Here is a 20,075-nt window from a genome sequence, read left to right on the forward strand (position 1 = left end):
GAGAGAGAGAGAGAGAGAGAGAGAGAGAGATCTATGTGAGAGAGAAACATCGGTCAGTTGCCTCTTATACTGGCCCCGACTGGGGAATAAACCCAGAATCTAGGTATGTGCCCTGACTGGGAATTGAACCCCCAACCTTTTGGTGTACAGATGATGCTCCAACCAACTGAGCTATCTGGCAAGGGCTAGACTCTATTTTTATAAACAGAAAAATCACCAAAATTGGCCCAAATGTTAATCATTCTGTTCTTTCCCATGAGTAGTGCTGAGATTTATAGTCTTGCTTTGTGTCCATGTGAGGTGTTTGGCCAGCCTACAAGAAACAGTTAGTTCCTGCCTTCTGACAGTCTCTCTAAAATATTAATGTTTTTTTCTTTTAGAATTTTTCTCAATATATTTTTATTGATTTCAGAAAGGAAATGAGGAGAGAGAGAAAGAAACATCAATGATGAGAGAGAATCATTGATCAACTGCCTCCTGCACGCCCCCTACTGGGAATCAACCCTGCAACCCGGGCATGTGCCCTGACCGGGGATCAAACTGTGACCTCCTGGGTTAATAAGTCAACGCTCAATCACTGAGCCACACCAGCTGGGCTCTTTTATAAAATATTTTTAAAGAAAAATATGAGCCAGGCCAGCATGGCTCAGTGGTTGAGCATCGACCTAGGAACCAGGAGGTGACAGTTCAATTCCCAGTCAGAGCACATGCCTGGGTTGTAGGCTTGATCCCTAGTGTGGGGTGTGCATGAAGCAGTCGATCAATGATTCTCTCTCATCATTGATGTTGCTATCTCTCTCTCCCTCTCCCCTCCTCTCTGAAATCAATGAAAATATATTTCTTAAAAAGAATTCTTTATTTTAAAATATATATACATATGAAAAGCCAATTTTAGCTCCATTAAGAGAGAGGCAGCCCTAAGAGAAGTGAGTTTTCTCACCACAGATTGTATCTCAATTTCTAAACAGCTGTTTTGTCTACACCATTCTAATACTTACCACTCTTTTCACAGTGTAGAAAATTCATCTAACCTTATGAACAGTATATTATTCAGTTATTTGCTGGAAATGGAGCCTTTAAGAAAGTGAAAAAGTACTTTTGTGATATAGTTAATTCAGAAGCATAGGTATCATTTTGGTAGTTAAATGTAGACTCTACTATTGTATGTGGGACTGATCCCATAAAAGTGAAATTCTGAATATAACAAAAATAGTTTCAAGACCTATCTAGTTGCCCATGTAATTTAAGGAAACCCCCAGACAAGAAAGGGCAGAGAGCCCCTTAAAACTTGCAGTCAAGGACCTCGACATGGATGCTGCTATGAGGCTGACTGATTCAGGCCCTGGCTAGGGCTGTCCCTTAGAATAAGGGAGATGGTGGTTCTCACCCCTGGCCACTCATTGAAGTCTCCTGGGGGCTTTACCCAACACCGATGCCTGGGTTCAACCTCTCACCCATTAAATGAGAATTTCAGGGGGAGGGGACCCAGGCATCACTCATTTTAAAAGCTCCCCAGGTGATTTTGCTGTTCAGCCAAGGCTGACAACAACGGCTCTAAGTGGTTAGACTTAAATCCTAAAAAATAAGTAGGTAGATTTTCTACCAAATAGTCTCAGAATCTAGAAACTACTAATCAATGGTGCCTTTATTTTATACACTTGTAAATTTTTCCCATTTAGGCCCAATGAAAAATCACTCACACACCCAGATAATAAAAATCAAAGGGAATTACTCAAAAATGAGACTAACAGGTGAATCATATTTGGCATCTAAATTTCTCATCAAGAAGGCTAGTCAATTCAGGAGCCTGGTAAGAACGTATAATATGATTCTCTCCATCATTGATGTTGCTATCTCTCTCTCCCTCTCCCCTCCTCTCTGAAATCAATGAAAATATATTTCTTAAAAAGAATTCTTTATTTTAAAATATATATACATATGAAAAGCCAATTTTAGCTCCATTAAGAGAGAGGCAGCCCTAAGAGAAGTGAGTTTTCTCACCACAGATTGTATCTCAATTTCTAAACAGCTGTTTTGTCTACACCATTCTAATACTTACCACTCTTTTCACAGTGTAGAAAATTCATCTAACCTTATGAACAGTATATTATTCAGTTATTTGCTGGAAATGGAGCCTTTAAGAAAGTGAAAAAGTACTTTTGTGATATAGTTAATTCAGAAGCATAGGTATCATTTTGGTAGTTAAATGTAGACTCTACTATTGTATGTGGGACTGATCCCATAAAAGTGAAATTCTGAATATAACAAAAATAGTTTCAAGACCTATCTAGTTGCCCATGTAATTTAAGGAAACCCCCAGACAAGAAAGGGCAGAGAGCCCCTTAAAACTTGCAGTCAAGGACCTCGACATGGATGCTGCTATGAGGCTGACTGATTCAGGCCCTGGCTAGGGCTGTCCCTTAGAATAAGGGAGATGGTGGTTCTCACCCCTGGCCACTCATTGAAGTCTCCTGGGGGCTTTACCCAACACCGATGCCTGGGTTCAACCTCTCACCCATTAAATGAGAATTTCAGGGGGAGGGGACCCAGGCATCACTCATTTTAAAAGCTCCCCAGGTGATTTTGCTGTTCAGCCAAGGCTGACAACAACGGCTCTAAGTGGTTAGACTTAAATCCTAAAAAATAAGTAGGTAGATTTTCTACCAAATAGTCTCAGAATCTAGAAACTACTAATCAATGGTGCCTTTATTTTATACACTTGTAAATTTTTCCCATTTAGGCCCAATGAAAAATCACTCACACACCCAGATAATAAAAATCAAAGGGAATTACTCAAAAATGAGACTAACAGGTGAATCATATTTGGCATCTAAATTTCTCATCAAGAAGGCTAGTCAATTCAGGAGCCTGGTAAGAACGTATAATATTGACCAATTATTGTAAGATATATAAGAAGCTACTAAACTGTTCCCAGTGGGAAAACTAACTCACTAAATCCTTTAGGGTAAAACTAAATAAGACAAATTCCAGCTTTATGACTTACTAGCTCTTAGACTCATTCATTTAACAGTTATGTCCAATAATTATAAAGCTCCTTGTACTATTTTTGTTCATTGTGATTTGTCTTTCTTTGCTATTTGAACCTTTCCCATGTTTACATTTTGTCTCGACACCTGGGCCTCCATAAATTCCTTAAGAGCACAGGCTGTGCACCCCTCAAAGTGCCTGGTGCAGTGCCTCGCACACTGTCAGGGCTCCTTCTGTAGTCAGTGGTTTGATTTGTACCTAAAAATCGATTATAGGACTTCTAAAAGCCCATGGCTTCTCTGCACAGGCCTGCAGTGCCACCAGGTAAATAGATCCACTGAGAACCTGCCCGTGCAGGTGCGTCATTCCGGGTCTGAGAGTCGGGTCTCGTTTGTTGGTAAATATCTGCATCTATACAACAACCCACTCCCCTCTAGGCTTCATCTGATGGAAGGGACAACAGAAAGCAGAGTGTGAAACAGGCATCCTCTTCAACCTTCACTCTGAGTCCTCACAGCATCGTGGCTGACTTGGTCTGTGTTCTTACTGCAGGTGGCTGAGCAGCTCATCAACCCTTTTGGAGAAGATGATGATGATTTTGAAACGAACTGGTGCATTGACAGAAATTTGCAGGTGAGATGAGCTTTCCTTTCCTTTCCATATATATATATGGATATAGATATAGATATATATAGATATATATATATATAGATAGATAGATAGATATACATTAGAGGCCCGGTGCACAAAATTCGTGCATGGGGGTTGTCCCTCAGCCCAGCCTGCACCCTCTCCAATCTGGGACCCCTCGGCAGATGTTTGACTGCCAGACATCCCTCTCACAATCCAGGACTGCTGGCTCCTAACTGCTCACCTGCCTGCCTGCCTGATTGTCCCCTAACCACTCCCCTGCCAACCTGATGATCCCTAACTGCCCTCCCCTGCTGGCTTGATCACCCCCAACTGCCCTCCCCTGCTGGCCTGATCTCGCCCCCAACTGCCTTCCCCTGCCGGCCTGATCTCACCCCCAACTTCCCTCCCCCTGCCGGCCTGATCGCCCCCAACTGCCCTCACCTGCTGGCCTTTTCACCCCCAACTGCCCTCCCCTGCCGGCCATCTTGTGGCGGCCATCTTGTGATGACGTGAGGGCAGCCATCTTGTGGTGGCCAACTTGTGACAGCCATCTTGTGATGACGTCACATGTGATGTCACCTAGGCTTTTATTATATAGGATATACATCTCTCTATACAAAAGGCTAAGTGACCATCTGACCGGTAGCTATGACAAGCACTGACCACCAGGAGGCAGATACTCAATGCAGGAACTGCCCTCTGGTGGTCAGTGTGCTCCCACAGCTGGAGTGATGCTCAGCTGACCTACAGGCACCAGACACCAGGCTCACAGCTGGCGAGCGCTGCTGCTGCTGCAGTGGCGCCTCTCCCACCTCCATGGCAGCACTACCGAGTAGCGGCAGCGGCAGGTGTAGCAGGGGCTGGGATGAGCGGGAGTGGCACCCAGCCCTGGCTCGGGCTCCTCCCTGGTTGCCTGCTGCTTCACGCACTGCTACATCCCTTGGGGGATGTCGGACTGCCAGGTTCGGCCCGGCCTGCTGGGATCAGGCTGAAACTAGCAGTCCAACATCCCCTGAGAGTTCCTGGATTGCGAGAAGTCACAGGCCAGGCTGAGGGACCCCACCGGTGCACAAATCCATGCACCGGGCCTCTAGTTAATAGTAAATTACTTGTGCCATTTTAAATGCAAACAGATCCTGAATGCAGGCCCTTGAACTTTGGCCCAACCGTTAGCCCCAAATAAAAGGGGTTTGACCCTTTGGTATGTTGCCCGAGGACCTTCTGAAACCTCACAGCTCCTGAATCTCAGTTCCAGAGAAATGTAGCCCCTTTTAAGTAGAATTTCAAGCCAGTTTTCTTTTTTAAGTTTTATTATTAACTAGAGGCCCAGTGCACAAAATTCATGCATGGGTAGGGTCCCTAGCAGCTGCCAGCTGCTGGCCGCTGGCTGGAGCCTTTCTTCATTCTGCACTGCCCCCTGGTGGTCAGCACATGTCATAGCAAGCAATTGAACTCCCAGTCCATTGAACTCCCAAGGGGACACTTTGCATATTAGGCTTTTATATATATAGATGTTATACAGCCTCTTCCACCTCAGAACAAAACAATATATTAATGCATTCTTTAATCTGTTTTCCATTGCCACCCAGAGAAGTTAACAGTGACATAATGGCAGCCAGACGCAATCTGATGTGAGTTCCCAAACTCACGTCACGTAGGTCCCTGCCATCGGATGTCCATCAGCTGGACACTGGGAGCATGGGCCACACTGGCCCGTATCTCAGATCCGCCTGTATCGCACCAAGGGGACCTCGGCCCCTTCCCTGAAGCATTATCCCACAGAGGTTTCCCATGAAGAACCAGCATAAGATAAGGAGAATGCTCTCCTCAGACCATTCTCTCCCCTGAGAACCACAGCCTGTGGAAGGCCTTCAGCTCATCTATTTGTTTTGAGCCCTTACTCGGCACTTAAACAGGTTCAAACATTTCACCATCGGTCACTGTAGGCTCGCAAACTGGCCCCCGTACAGGGAGGGCAAGGAGAGACTGGAGGAAGAGGCAGGCCGCTCCAGATTGGCGGGCAGCAGGTTTAATAAGCAATGGGACACTTACATACATACGAGGCTTGTCTTGGGTGATCACCAGATCAGCATATGTCCTCACCCACCTGGCGGAAGCTTCCAAGTTTATACAGAGGCCTTAACTGGCTGGGTGCCGCCAGGTATATTGTTCTGATCGTCTCAACAACACATTGCTCTCTCCAGCCTGCATCCCTGAGAGCAGCTCCACTGTGACCAGGACATACATTCCAAGGACAGGACAGTCAGGTGAGGAGCCTCCAACTGCCCAGGTCCAGCTCCTGGGTCACCTGGCGGACACATCGTCTCCATCGCCTCTCTCAATAATCACACCGTCAGTCTGCTAGGGAGGAAGCCTAAGCCACTCACTCTGTAAAACTTGGATTCCCAGAGGATTAATAAGTCACTCACGCATCAGATTGTCAAAGAGGAGAGACCACTATAGCCCCAAGCAGGATAGGGTGTTGATACACTTTTCCAAACAAACAAACAAACAAACAAAAGTTCAAGACATATAAGAAATGATATCTAGCCAAAACCGGTTTGGCTCAGTGGATAGAGCATCGGCCTGCGGACTGAAAGGTCCCAGGTTCAATTCCGGTCAAGGGCATGTACCTGGGTTGCGGGCACATCCCCAGTGGGAGATGTGCAGGAGGCAGCTGATCGATGTTTCTCTCTCATCGATGTTTCTAACTCTCTATCTCTCTCCCTTCCTCTCTGTAAAAAATCAATAAAATATATTAAAATTAAAAAAAAAGAAATGATATCTATACTAATAAAAGCCTATGTGGTCGTCATGCCCTCATGCTGTGATGCCCTCACGCCGTAACAGTCCATCACCAGGAGGCTGCGTGTGGGTCCTGGCAGCTTCGTGCAGTGCAGAGGCAAGACCCCTGGCTCAGGCCAACCTCTTTGGGGCCATCCATCAAGGAGCCCCGGATGGGTGGGCAGGGCCTACCTCTTTGGGGAGATGGATCGTGGGGCTCCCGCACTGTGAGAGGGCACAGGCCAGGCTGGGGAACCCTTCCCTGCCCCGAGTGCACGAATTTCATGCACCAGGCCTCTAGTCAAGTATAAAGGTGTTTATGAAATCCACAGCGTGGGATATTGAGGATCTTCGGCTTCCTGCGATATCTGGGATTTGTGGGTGCTGTCAGGATGGGCAGTGTGGTAGCTCTGAGCAAAGAAGACGGTGCCTCTCATGCCTCCAGGTTAGAAGCAGCTCCACTCGGAGGCATGTGGCTTGATGAGCCCCGTCTGGGCAGTTTCACAGCCCCACCCTCTGCAGTGGCCCTGGTTGCAGCAAATACGAACCACAGACATTCATATTTTCACTCATCGGGCTGTGCTGCATCCCATTCCAACTCCCACCCACCCTCCGAAACGTCTTATCTTTCTTTCTACAGTTCACATCTGGGTGATTCTAACACTGCAACAATGCTTTCAGGTCTCTCTTTTAGCTGTGGATGAAATGCACATGAGCTTACCCAAGATGAAGAAAGACATCTACTGGGACGATTCTGCTGCTCGCCCCCCATATACACTGGCAGCTGCTGACTACTGCATACCCTCATTTCTGGGGTCAACAGTCCAAATGGCGTAAGTGCATTTTTTAAAAAATCATCATTGTTTAGAAAAGAAGTGATAATTTTTTTTGCCATGTTCTTGACGTTACTTTCATTACAACTTTCCATTAACAGTATCTTATAAATTTTATATATAATTAATATACCCAAGGGAGTTAAAGAGTAAAGAGATGTAGTTTCTGGTTTAAATATGGGGTGTGTGTGTGTGTGTGTGTGTGTGTGTGTGTGTGTGTGTGTTTTGGGGCAATTTGCATTTTTACATTGCTTTTGTACCACAGCAAACTTTTCCAATAGTTGTGAAACTATCCTTTTTTTCCCCTGTGCAATTTGAAGGTAGTTTAATTATGTAGTCTTTTATTACTTAACTCTATCATAATTAAATGCATTTTTTAATAAGTGTTTATTGAGCATGTACCATGTGCAGGCACTGTGTTAGACTACTTGGAGACAAGTAAATCTTAAAGAATTAAGTGAGTTTTATCAAAAGTTTTCCTTAAGATTATAATTCAAGCTACCCTGACCAGCTGGCTTAGTTGGTTGGAGCATCATCCCGTACACCATAAGGTTTCCAGTTCGATTCCCCGTCAGGGCAGTGTGTGTGTTTGGGGCAATTTGCATTTTTACATTGCTTTTGTACCACAGCAAACTTTTCCAATAGTTGTGAAACTATCCTTTTTTTCCCCTGTGCAATTTGAAGGTAGTTTAATTATGTAGTCTTTTATTACTTAACTCTATCATAATTAAATGCATTTTTTAATAAGTGTTTATTGAGCATGTACCATGTGCAGGCACTGTGTTAGACTACTTGGAGACAAGTAAATCTTAAAGAATTAAGTGAGTTTTATCAAAAGTTTTCCTTAAGATTATAATTCAAGCTACCCTGACCAGCTGGCTTAGTTGGTTGGAGCATCATCCCGTACACCATAAGGTTTCCAGTTCGATTCCCCGTCAGGGCACATACCTAGGTTTTGGGTTTGATTCCTGGTGGGAGCACATGCAGTAGGTAACCAATGGATGTTTCTCTCTCACATCCATGTTTCTCCCTCTCTCTTTTTCTCTTCCTCTCTCTAAAATCTATAAACATATCCTTGGATAACGATTTTTTTTTAAAGATTATAATTCAACCCAACTGTGTTTAGTATATAGTAAATCAACCTCTGTTTCCTGGTCTTAACATAACAATCTGTCCTTACATATAAGCTTTAAATAAATGGGCTGAGGCCTGAAGTAAATCATGCACAGTTCTTGAATAATTTTATTAAATCTGATAATGTATTTGATTTTTAAGAAATGTGTGAATAGGGGGGAAATTTAAGTATTTTTGCTGAAGGCAGATGCCACAGTTTCCAAGTAACTTAAAAAGAATATGGACAAATTTAGAAAAGTAAGGAGCGTTCCCAAACATTACAGAAAAAGGAAAAAACTTGTGGAATTTTTCTTATAACTTTTGGACAAAGAGTGGCTTGTTGCTCCCCGAGGAAACAGACTTGGGTTTGCATTTTGTAGTTGCCACTTGTGACCCTTCATTCCCCTCCCCCCAGTTTTCAGCCCTCCTCTTTCCCTATCATTTAAAAAGCAAAATTCAACTGAGCACATTTTGAAGATCCTATTGGCTTTACTCAGTGATTCGTGAATTAGGCAACGTTCAATCTAACAGGTAGAAAGGAGCCCCGAGGAGCTGACTTTATAGATAGAGGGAGCAGCACCAAGGAAGTCCTTTCTCTAGGCAGCTGAGCAGGTTGGTTATTGTGACGTTTCCTTCAGGGGGTAGCAGGGGCCTAGCAGGCAGATTATCTAACGAGTGCTCTCCTGGTGAGTCCAGATGGACTGGTTGAAGATCCCATCTCTGGGAGAGCTGGAACGATATTTAAGGCTCCATTTGGTGATGTGGGGCTTAGCATAAGCAACCTGAAGCTTGATGTCTTGTTTTTATTTCTTTTTATTAAATTTATTGAGGTGACACTGGTTAATAAAATTCTATAGGTTTCCGGTGCACAATTCTATAATATATCATCTGTATATTGTATTGTGGGTTTACTACCCCAACTCAAGTCTCCTGCCATCACCATTGATCCCCCATACTCTCTTCTGCCTCCTCCACCACCACCCCTTTGCCTTGTTTTTAACACTGTATCAGGATATCTAGCTTCAGTCCCATTTCTGTAAGGCTTCCCTCTTAGCCGAGTGTCTCCTGACCCCATAAGCAGTGATTTGTATGCTCCTCCCAAGGAGCCTCTGAGGCTGAAAGCCCTTCAAGACCCAGAGGAAAGGATGACGAAGCAGAAAGCCAGGCGCTGTGGTATATGTATAATAAGACCATTCAGGAGCCAGGAGATTTGCCCTTTCCTCAAGAACACCTTAGAGAAAGGTGCCTACGCTAGACTAGCTCCTGCCTCCAGAGAGACTGCTGAGCCTGGACTCTGCTGTCCAGAGCTTCTTCCAGGCCAGGGAGCTCGTCCCCACCCCAGCCAGTCGCTCAGTCTCCAGGAATAGTAATGTCCTGTTGTTTGCACGACTCAGCATTTTTAATGCATTCTGCAGTGGCAGTTTCATGGATGTCTGGCAACCTTTGCAATTTTGAAAATTAATAGATGCTCTTCTGTGAGTTTGTTTTTAGGTCATTAAATATGCTTTAACCTTCCCCTCCACTCCCATCATTGATTAACGCAAAGTATTTGAAAAGCTAAGGTGTAAAAGAAGAGAACCCAGCCCCACTGGCGGGCAGGGGGTTATTGGGGGGCCTCTAGTTAGTCTGCAGGTGCTACCAGTGCTCCAGTTTGAGTGTCTACTTAGTTGTTTTTGCCTGACGGTTAAAAAGATTTTTTTGGTCTCATGAAGTCCAGGGTGGTGGTATGATTTTTAGTGGTTTTATAACACTTCAGGATGGGAAAGGGGAAGCTGCCTCCTCCACCCTGCCATTGTTCCTTACAATTACCTTATGCCTTGTTTGAACAGATCCATAAAGACTCCTTATGCTATTTACTGTAGGACTGTCCACTTTATAACTTAGCAGACCTTTCATCAGGGAAAAATTATCTCAGACATCAGTGGGAAAGAAGAGAGCTTTGCTTCTTCTGGGCAACCTTCCACTATTTGTTCAGACTACGAGTTATATCGTTGATGATAGTCTCCTTTTCATTTGGCTGCTGACAGCTGAAAAGCAAATTTGGAGCCCACCTTTAGAAAGTCTGTGGGGTTTGGGGGCTGCTTTTCTAGGTGCTGTGTCTCATCTTGCCTTTGTTCCTTATTCTAGCTCTCCTATTGTAGCCTAACTTCATACATTATTGCATTGTATGTGTTTTTATAAGCCACCTCAAGTCTTTTATAAGATGAAACAAGATGTAATAAAGAAACAAAATGATAAATATTCTTGCTCTAGAAAAAGAAGGAAAAAAGACGGGCTGAGCAAAAGGAGTCCACTGGAGAATAAGGAAGACACAGGAGCCAGAGGTTGACAGAGCAAGGTCCTAAAGAAAACACAGGAAGGCAGGGGCCGAGCTGGTCCCAGGAGGGGGCCTGGGCACCTGAGCAGGAGGGAAGGAGCTGAAGCCAGATGTGGTGAGGGGGGTGGGAGATGGTGCCTGTGTAGCTAGTGAAGCAGGAACCTGTGTGCTCACCACAGCCGATCTCCATCATGGAAGTGTTAACAAGGCCCATCTTTCTCTGTCTAATCTGAGGCCAAAAAGCTTGTTTTAAAACTATATTTTATAATTTCTAGCACAATATGAATGCTGAACTTCTATCTCCAAATCTTTGTATGGGGCATATTAAAAGTCAACTTCAGAATGACCACTTTCAGTGAAAAAAAGGCCAGTTGAAAATCTGAACAGAGCACCCAATATAGAAATTATAATTACAAAAATATTAATTTTCATAAATATACCTGTCTTGAGCATCTAATAAACAGTGTTGATTATTCTCTGGCCAGTACTGTCCACTTAATAAGCCATGTTATAACTTAACTGAGCAATGAAAAGAAATCTTTCTGGTTGATCTCTTTTCCCATTATACAGCTGAGATGATATCATTTGAATCTGATTAATATAATCTTTTGTCATAATGTAAAACACTTTCTGATCTGCTGTTTTAATTAAGGTATCTTTTCATTAGTTTAGCCATGGAGACACTATTAACTAAGATTTTTAAAATGCCTGAAAACAATCAAAAGAAGAGTTGTTCATAAAATGCACCCAAGTTCTAAAATGAAAATGGTTCTTCTTTTACAACAAAAAAATTATATAGTAGGTCAGAAGTATTTTTAATGATATTAGTTCAAATATACCAGAAGCAAACACTCTGTTTCATAAACCTCCCTTCACCAAAACAAACTTAGAATGCTTAAACTCAAGCCAGCATTGCTGAAAATAAATTTCTGTTTAAAACAAACAACAAAAAATAAGGTGCAGGCCTAGCCTACCACACAGCTGCCTTGAGGTAGAATGCTTGTCTTCAATTATACAGCCACAAGTTGCTCCAAAATTCTTATCATTTTTTAAATGCTTGGGATTATCCATTAGCACAACTTGTTAAGTCTCTGAGGAATGGAATATATGGAAATTAAAAACCTGAAGTCTCATAACTCCCTTTAATCCTGTCTTGAAAATCAAAATGACCAACAAGGTAGAAGCAATAATTTCTTAAAGGCATTTGTAAACCCTAATAAAATGCCCAACCATAGCAACTAAAGGATTCAAAATCCTGGAGAAGGCTGTCGCTGATTATGAAATGGATCACTCACGGGTGTCATGAGGGTATGAGGTGTACACCTGGGGCTGTGCTCACTCTGTCTGAATCTAAAAGCACTCGCTCTGCCTATGAACCTTAGACTGCTGACTACAATCCTGTTTAAAGAAGTCTGTTCTATTCGGCTTTCTGCCATGATTCAAACATGTCAACATCTCACACTTATAGTGATCTTAAGCAATGTGTCCATGAAGCCAATTAAGGATCCACTTAGTAAAGAGGAAAAATATTCAAATTTTTGTAGAAATTTATTCCTATTTGGGAGTTGAGGAATTTAAGATTTATGTGTTACTGTGAAACTGTAAACACTTACCCAGAAATAATGACTTTTACTTTTCTATCTTCATTCCAAAGTTCTAAGAATATGTAGCAATAATACAATTACTTTTTTGCAATTATACAAATATGTGCAGAGCATTTAGAATTATATAGTAGAAGTATTCTTAATGATATTAGTTCAAATATACCAAAATATGTATTTTAGCAAAGAAAGACTTTATTAAAGTACTAGAGGCCCAGTGCATGAAATTCCTGCACTGGTAGAGTCCCTAGTGGCTGGGGTCCTTCCTCCTTTCCCCCGGCTGGCCCCACTCCCTAGTCGAACTCCTGGACAACTCCCAGTCAGAGGGGACAATTTGCATACACGCTTTTATTATTTAGGATGGTTGAGTATATTTCCAGATGGATGCTTTATTCGGTAATCTTTTCTTAGCCAACTGTTTTAAAATTTTTCACTTTACAAGGAAAAACATAATATTGCATCGGTGTATCACAGACAACCAAGAATATCTTGAATTCTGAATCACTAACTTGAATAGAAATGTATTCTTGGAACATTGATTTGCACTTAATGCACCAGAGAGAAAAGAGAGACGGAACCTCCCAAGGACATGAACATGCATTAAGCTTATAATTTTATAAATAACTCGGGGGCTCTCTCATATGCCGACATGGGGGCCACCATTGGCGCTCTAACTTCCTAAATGATACGAGAGGTACAGATGGCTTAATTTTCTTCTCTAACAAAACTATAGAGCACAATGGTATTGAAAGGTGGGGGCCATTAGGTGAACCTCTAGTTGGGGCCATTATTTCTCTTTGCATCAGCCAGTGGAGGTCAGAGGAGCATAACCAGAGTTGTAACGTGGGGCAGGCATGATATGTTTATGCTTTAACCAGATTTGCTGTAATGCTTGGTCCCCTGACTTTGGGGACACTAGCAATTGGCAAATAATAAATCTGAAGTGAGAAGAACTCATATTAAGTATCATTTTCCTAAATTTCTCATTTTGCGAGCTCCAAGGTGCAGTAACATTTTTTAAAGAACACACTTGAAGGAGAAAAGAAAGTGACCTTGAAGCAGAGGTAACAGAGAGGCAGCGGTAGGGTTTCAAGCCGTGTTTGCAGCTTTCTGAGCTAAGTGCTCCTCTCACGATGCTCCACTGGCTTGAAAGTGTCCCCAGCAGGGGAGCGGAGAGGAGGGCTGGGAAGATACACCCTTCTGTCCACTGGACTGTCCCCACAATGCTTAGCCCCACACCGCCCAGCTCCGTGTGAGGGTTACCTTGCCCGTCTTACAAATCCATGCCTACAGCTTTGAGGTGACTCTGCGGTGCAGAAGGTTAAAAATAACAGCTTGGCCTCTAATGGGTTTGAAGAGGACATTTCGCCTTGCCGGTGAATAAACGCTCCTCCGCACACTGTGCCTTTTTGTCCTGGCAGATTTTCAGACAAATGATCGGCTCCCTCCAACGCAGTCGCCTGACTTTGGGGACACTAGCAATTGGCAAATAATAAATCTGAAGAGAGAAGAACTCATATTAAGTATCGTTTTCCTAAATTTCTCATTTTGATTCTATTAAAATGACCTCCTATTATTAGAATTTAAATTGTCAAAACACCACTTTCACAGTGGCACAGAAGAAAAATTAAGCGTCATCCAGTTTTATCCCTCCGTCTTTTGAAGCTTATATTTCCCTAATCACTCTACAGTGGTTCTCAACCTTCCTAATGCCACGACCCTTTAATACAGTTCCTCATGTTGTGGTGACCCCCCAACCATAAAATTATTTTTGTTGCTACTTCATAACTGTAATTTTGCTACTGTTATGAATCGTAATGTAAATATCTGATATGCAGGATGTATTTTCATTGTTCGCGACCCACAGGTTGAGAACCTCTGCTCTAGGACGAGGGTTGCTTGGCAGGAAGCTTGCTTTGAAAAAAATGCATTCGCTCTGTGAGTGTCATCCGCACTGTTTTTGGTCTTTCCATATAAGACACCCCAGGCAGTCTGAAAAGGGGCTGCCTGTCTCCTGCCTCTTCTTCGTTATGGCCGCAGGAGGCAGACAGTGTTCTGCACCCCTCACCAGCGCAAGCACTTTTGCAAGAGGCCTTCATTAAACTCCTGCTGCTGCTGCTGCTCTCAGAGATTTGTCATTGGCAAAGAAGACTGTGGGGCTTATAGTTTTGTAGGTGCTCAATAGAGATTTTTTAAAATTGGGTGGCTGTTTTTTGACACTTGAAATTAAAGTAAGAATGCAGACGCCAATCCAGACAATTATCTGACCTGTAGAAATAAGTGACGCTTTCCCTCCTTCTGGACTAAACTAGCCTGACAAGCTTAACATAACCTCTTCTTTCTCCTGCACCTAGACTTCTTGTCCCTTTCAAAAATAGCCCAGCCTGGCCCGTGTGGCTCAGCAGTTGAGCGTTGACCCAGGAACCAAGAGGTGGCCAGTTCGATTCCCGGTCAGGGCACATGCTCAGGTTGTGGGTTCAATCCCCATTAGGGACAGTGCAGGAGGCAGCTCATCGATGATGAGGCAGCTGATCAATGATGTTCCTCTCTCATCGATGTTTCTATCTCTCTATTCCTCTCCATTCCTTTCTCTCTAAAATTCAATAAAAACATATTTTAAAAAATAGCACAATACATTGCACAACCTTTCCCATGCTCACTTTTTCTATATTTCAGTGTGGATGATTAATATTGTGCAATAAATGTGTGCTGTAGCGTTTGGCAATGTCTGCAAATGGCACAAAACACAACATTGAGAGGCAAAGTTAGGGCAGTCCCACCTGACTGGTTCTATCTCCCTTCCCTCAAATAGTCCAGCTTCCTCTCATCCTTATATTTCCTCTTCATTTACCCAGTGCCTTAGTCTTACTATTAAATGACTGTTATGGTCATCTCTTCTAATGTTCATTGTTAGGTGGCAGCTCCAAGGTGTAGTCACATTTTTTAAAGAACACGCTGGAAGGAGAAAAGGAAGTGACCTTGAAGCAGACACTATCATTTCCTCCAATCACGTGCAAGATGTTAATGATGATTTGAAAACCGCCTCTGAAGGTTTGCCAGTCATTGAAAGAGCTCCTTTTATACCCTTCCTACTCTTCAAAGCTTTTCCACATACAGATGACTCCCAAACAACCTGCAAGGCAGGTAGAGTAAGGTAAACCTGTCACCAGATAACCAAAGTCACAGAGAGGTTCAGTGGGCCTCCCAAGGTCACACAGCCTGGACAGCAGCAATCCTGGATCTGCAAGATCCCAAAATAAATCATTTTTCTTACCACAGAGGCAGTTCTCAAATTCCACCTCTGAGCACTAATGGCTGCATGGTACTTTCCATGAATGTCCCCCTATCTCTAATTACCTGCCTACCTCAGTCCAAGTGAATTCAGAATATAAGACCCAGCTTTTCCAGCTGACCTTCTCTAATATATAGCAGTGTAATGAGGGTTCTGACATTCTATCATATAATATTTCTGCTATAATTGTTTGGGGGTATTTTAAATGGTACTGTATTTGGGCCTCAGAATTGTACTAACCCTATACTACAGGTACACATTAAAAATCAAATACGGGGAAGTAGAAAGTCTAAATGGACCTAAAAAAAACACCCAAGCCTCCCAACTGGGAAATAAAAAAATCTTTTCAAGTACATCAGGTCCTTGAAGAATGTCATCTCGTTCAACATCATTTTATTATAAAGTTTATGAAATGCTGTGAGAACTTAACTCTTGTTTCTATCAATTAGCCTATAGGAAAATTGGTTTCCTTATTTATCATTTCACTTAAAGTAATAGAACCTATTGATGGTGTTAAGTTACATGCTATTCTGTATGCTCTAAGCCTTAAACTCTTTTGCTCTTAAACCACAGTTTCTGCTGTCCTATTGGGAACGTTGGCTCTTAGACACAGGAGAGGGGCATAGTGTGTTGGCAGTGAACCCTTCATGGAAGGTGTCATTTAGAAGAAGGTTCATTAGATTCATCATGGGGAGGGGGTCACACTGCTCTTTGGTAGCAGAGAGCCTGGAGAGCTTCCCTCATCACTTCAGCGTGAGATTCATAAAACTGCCCCTCAGATCACAGACCACTAAGTGTCCTGAAGACCCGTTTTCTGACTAACAGTTTGGAAAGTTCCCCAGTCATGTTTCTTATTCAAAACATGTCTGTCTGACAGCACTCGCTCATGCTGCTTTCCACGGAGCTGTTCCCGCTTGGACACTGCTACCAAATGGCACACTCTAGCTCTGCTGTCCATTCTCAAAGACGATCCAAGCTCTCCACTGCCTCCTCCAAATCCCTCTCCCTGTCATGTAAGACCCTTCATATCACAGCCCGAGGCGACCTTTCTACCTCTATGCTGACACTATCCAGTGTGCTTCACACAAACTCAAGTATTTCCTGTTCCTCACAAACACCCTAAACCAGTGATGGCGAACCTATGACACGCGTGTCAGAGGTGACACACGAACTCATTTTTTTTGGTTGATTTTTCTTTGTTAAATGGCATTTAAATATATAAAATAAATATCAAAAATATAAATCTTTGCTTTACTATAGTTGCAAATATCAAAAAATTTCTATATGTGACACGGCACCAGAGTTAAGTTAGGGTTTTTCAAAATGCTGACACGCCGAGCTCAAAAGGTTCGCCACCACTGCCCTAAACTGTCCTGCTACCCTGTTTGCCCAGTCACTTCTTTCACCTGGAGTACTCCGTCCTTTCTCTGCCTATCTGATTCCTACTCAGTATCAAAAGTCCAGCTCAAACACTTTCTTTGCTCCAAATGCAGTTATTTCTATGCAATTGGCCCTGGAACAACACAGGTTTGAACTGCATGGGTCCACTTATATGGGGACTTTTATTCAGTAAACGTTATTTTCCTTATAATTTTCTTAATAACATTTTATTTCTTCTAGCTTACTGTATTGTTAGAAGATAATATATAATTCATGTAACATACAAAACATGTTAATTGGGTGTTTGTTACCGATAAGGCTTCTGGTCAACAGTGGGCCATTAGCAGTTAAGTTTTAGGAGAGTCCAAAGTTATAGGTAGATTTTCAGTGCCCTTAACCCCCACGCTGTTCAAGGGCCAGCTGCACATGCCTTCACCCTCCTTTTAAATTGTGTTATACAGGACTTACTGCAACAAATTGGCTCCTGGTAGGTGCTGAATAAATTTGGTTGGGTAAGTGGCTAGATCTCACGTGTCCACACCACTGTTTCACGAGGCAGGAAGGTGCAATAGGGTCTCAATATCGGTTGGTAAATCAGTAGATCATTAGCGAGAGCACTGGCCTTTTTGCAGTTTGCTTTTTCCATCTGGTGTATTTTTCTCCACTTTGTGACCCAGGGCCTTAATCGTTTTGCCTCAGTTGAATGTACATATCCACCACATCAATGCAGAGTAAGAAAGTTTGGGTGTTGTTGTTTTTAGGATTCCTGAAGTTTTGAAGTAATAATAATACATTTTCTTCCTAGAAGATTTTGTCATTCTTACAAGGTTGTATGGTTTAGAAGGCGCTAAGGCAAACAGATCCTGAACAAAAAGTTCAGATCCCAAATGGAGGATAGAGGCCTGTCCACCTCAATTCCCAGAGCCCATCCATCCAGCGAGGCAATCTGAGTGAACAACTGCGCTTGTCGCTCCTCTGGAGAACTCCCTGATGACATGGGTTCCTGAAGTGTGACTGGAGATATGACCCAATGAAACCCAACCAGCCGGGTCACCGGGGCTGCTGAAGCATGAGTCTGCGTTTCTCAAGTCAGTGTAACAGAATCTGAGCCATGCAGAGCAGAGAGTGGGCCAGAGGCTATCTGGTAGCCAAGGGCACTGCGGGGGCTTTAGAATAACAGCGCGAGGCTGTAATCGGATGCCATCCCAGGACATTTAGCCAGTTAATCATCTCAATCACCCATTCGTTATTCATCAACACGAGAAACCAAGTTTTCTTTTGGCTGCCCTTTTGCCCTTTCAGGTTACACCAATATTACGCTGTCCTTACCTTTTCCTTGTGTCGCATAAAATGCACCTGGCATAGTAAAGCATCTTGTCACCATGGATGTCACTGTGAACACTGGCCTGGGACGGCCCAATCACTGTTGCTCCCGGAGCCAACACAAGCGCTGGCAGTTTAAGGGCAGGGCTTTCAGTAGTTCTTCAAACCTCATTAAGACTGTAAATCCACAGAGACGTGAGACCAACAGCCATGTAATCTGAGGCAGGAGAGGCCTTACAACCCTATAGCCCTTACTGTTGTCTCAATTATCCATTTTATTGCAGCCTTGGAGGAGAAGATTAAAGAGGGCAAGGTTTTTTGTGTCTTCAATGTTAAAAATTCTCAACAATAGCAAATCTATCAAACTAATCACATGAGGAGCCCAACCTCAGTGTGAGTCCTTCCACAAGGCCCGCACTGCCTCTTCAGGCTTTGTATCAAGGGGAGTAAAGACAAGGATTTTGGAGTCAGACTTCTGGGTCTGGCCCTCACTACTACATCGCCTTAACGATTCTCTCTGGGCCCGCTCCCTCATCTGTAAAGTGTGAATGGCAATAACAACACCAACCCACATGATTCCTGTGATAATTAATTACCTCATGGGAGGTCAGTAAATGTTAGCTCTTATTTGCACTGTCTTGAATTTAGCTATGATCCATTGTTTGGGGAGTTTTATGAGTCCTGGGAAAATATGACCTTTGTTCATCTGTAATAAGGGAGAAAGAACACATACTATATCTTTTTGTTTAATGTTCAAATCTCTACATCAGTGATTCTCAAAGTGTGGTCTGGGGACTCCTGCAGATCCCCAGCACCCTAGTCCTTAAATTGATATACATCACTGTATAAGTTTAAAACACACAGCATGATGGTTTGATTTATACAGATACAATAAAGAGGGGAAAAAATAAGAAAAAAGGGACAAATTTTTCTCCTTGTGATGAGAACTCTTAGGATTTACTCTCTTAACAACTTCCCTATATATCATACAGCACTGGCAGCTGTTGCAAAACCACCTTTGTAATACTGAAATGTTATTTGCCTTTTTCACTCTCATGAGTGTGGAGTGGAATTTTCCAGAGGCTACATGCTAGGTGATGATGTAATCACTTAATAGGTAGTGGAATGTGTGCTTGTATATTCTTCCTGTGGTGTTTGTTGTTGTTTTGTTTTTATTCCTCAACTCTTTCTAATGGAGTAAATAGCAATAGCTATAACCCACATAAACAAATCTCTTGGGGGTGCTCAATCATTTGTTTTGTTTTTATTTTTTTATTTCAGAAAGGAAGGGAAAGGGGGAGAGAGAAAAACATCAGTGATGAGAGAGAATCATTGATCGGCTGCCTCCTGCACGCCCCACACTGGGGATCGAGCCCGCCATGCCCTGACCTGGAATGGAACCGTGACCTCCTGGTTCATAGGTCCCCGCTCCAACACTGAGCCACGCGGGCTGGGCCAGTTTATAAGAGTTTAAAAAAGATCCCGTGGCCAAAAACTGAGACCCTCCGCTAGACTATTTCAAGTCAAAGGCACCCTCCAGACCACCTCCAAATCCCTAACGCAAAAATGCCAACGTGTCCTCCGCTTTGAGACTCTGCCCCCAGGACAGGCCCCAGAGGCACTCTGCCCACCTTTGCCCTCCTGTCTTTCAGGCTCTCTGGGTCCGACCTGCCGGGCGAGGAGTGGCTGGACTACGAGAAGCACGGCCATCGCCACTCCATGATCAGGAGGGTCAAACGGTTCCTGAGCGCCCACGAGCACCCGGGCAGCATGCGCGGCCGGCGCTATGCCCGGCAGGCCAGCGAGAGCTC

General features: G+C 43.3%; 1 protein-coding gene across 1 annotated transcript in view; it reads left to right on the top strand.

The window, feature by feature from the left end:
- Positions 1-20,075, top strand: part of BEST3 (bestrophin 3) — a 42,450-nt gene that overhangs the window by 20,101 nt on the left and 2,274 nt on the right. Inside the window, exons 8-10 of the mRNA XM_005856754.2 lie at positions 3,541-3,621; positions 7,087-7,238; positions 19,917-20,071. Coding sequence (XP_005856816.1) covers positions 3,541-3,621; positions 7,087-7,238; positions 19,917-20,071 — 388 coding nt within the window. The remainder of the gene's footprint in view (positions 1-3,540; positions 3,622-7,086; positions 7,239-19,916; positions 20,072-20,075) is intronic.

This window comes from Myotis brandtii, unplaced genomic scaffold (assembly GCF_000412655.1).
Source record: "Myotis brandtii unplaced genomic scaffold, ASM41265v1 scaffold1044, whole genome shotgun sequence".
In the NCBI taxonomy this organism is placed as follows: Eukaryota; Metazoa; Chordata; class Mammalia; order Chiroptera; family Vespertilionidae; genus Myotis; species Myotis brandtii.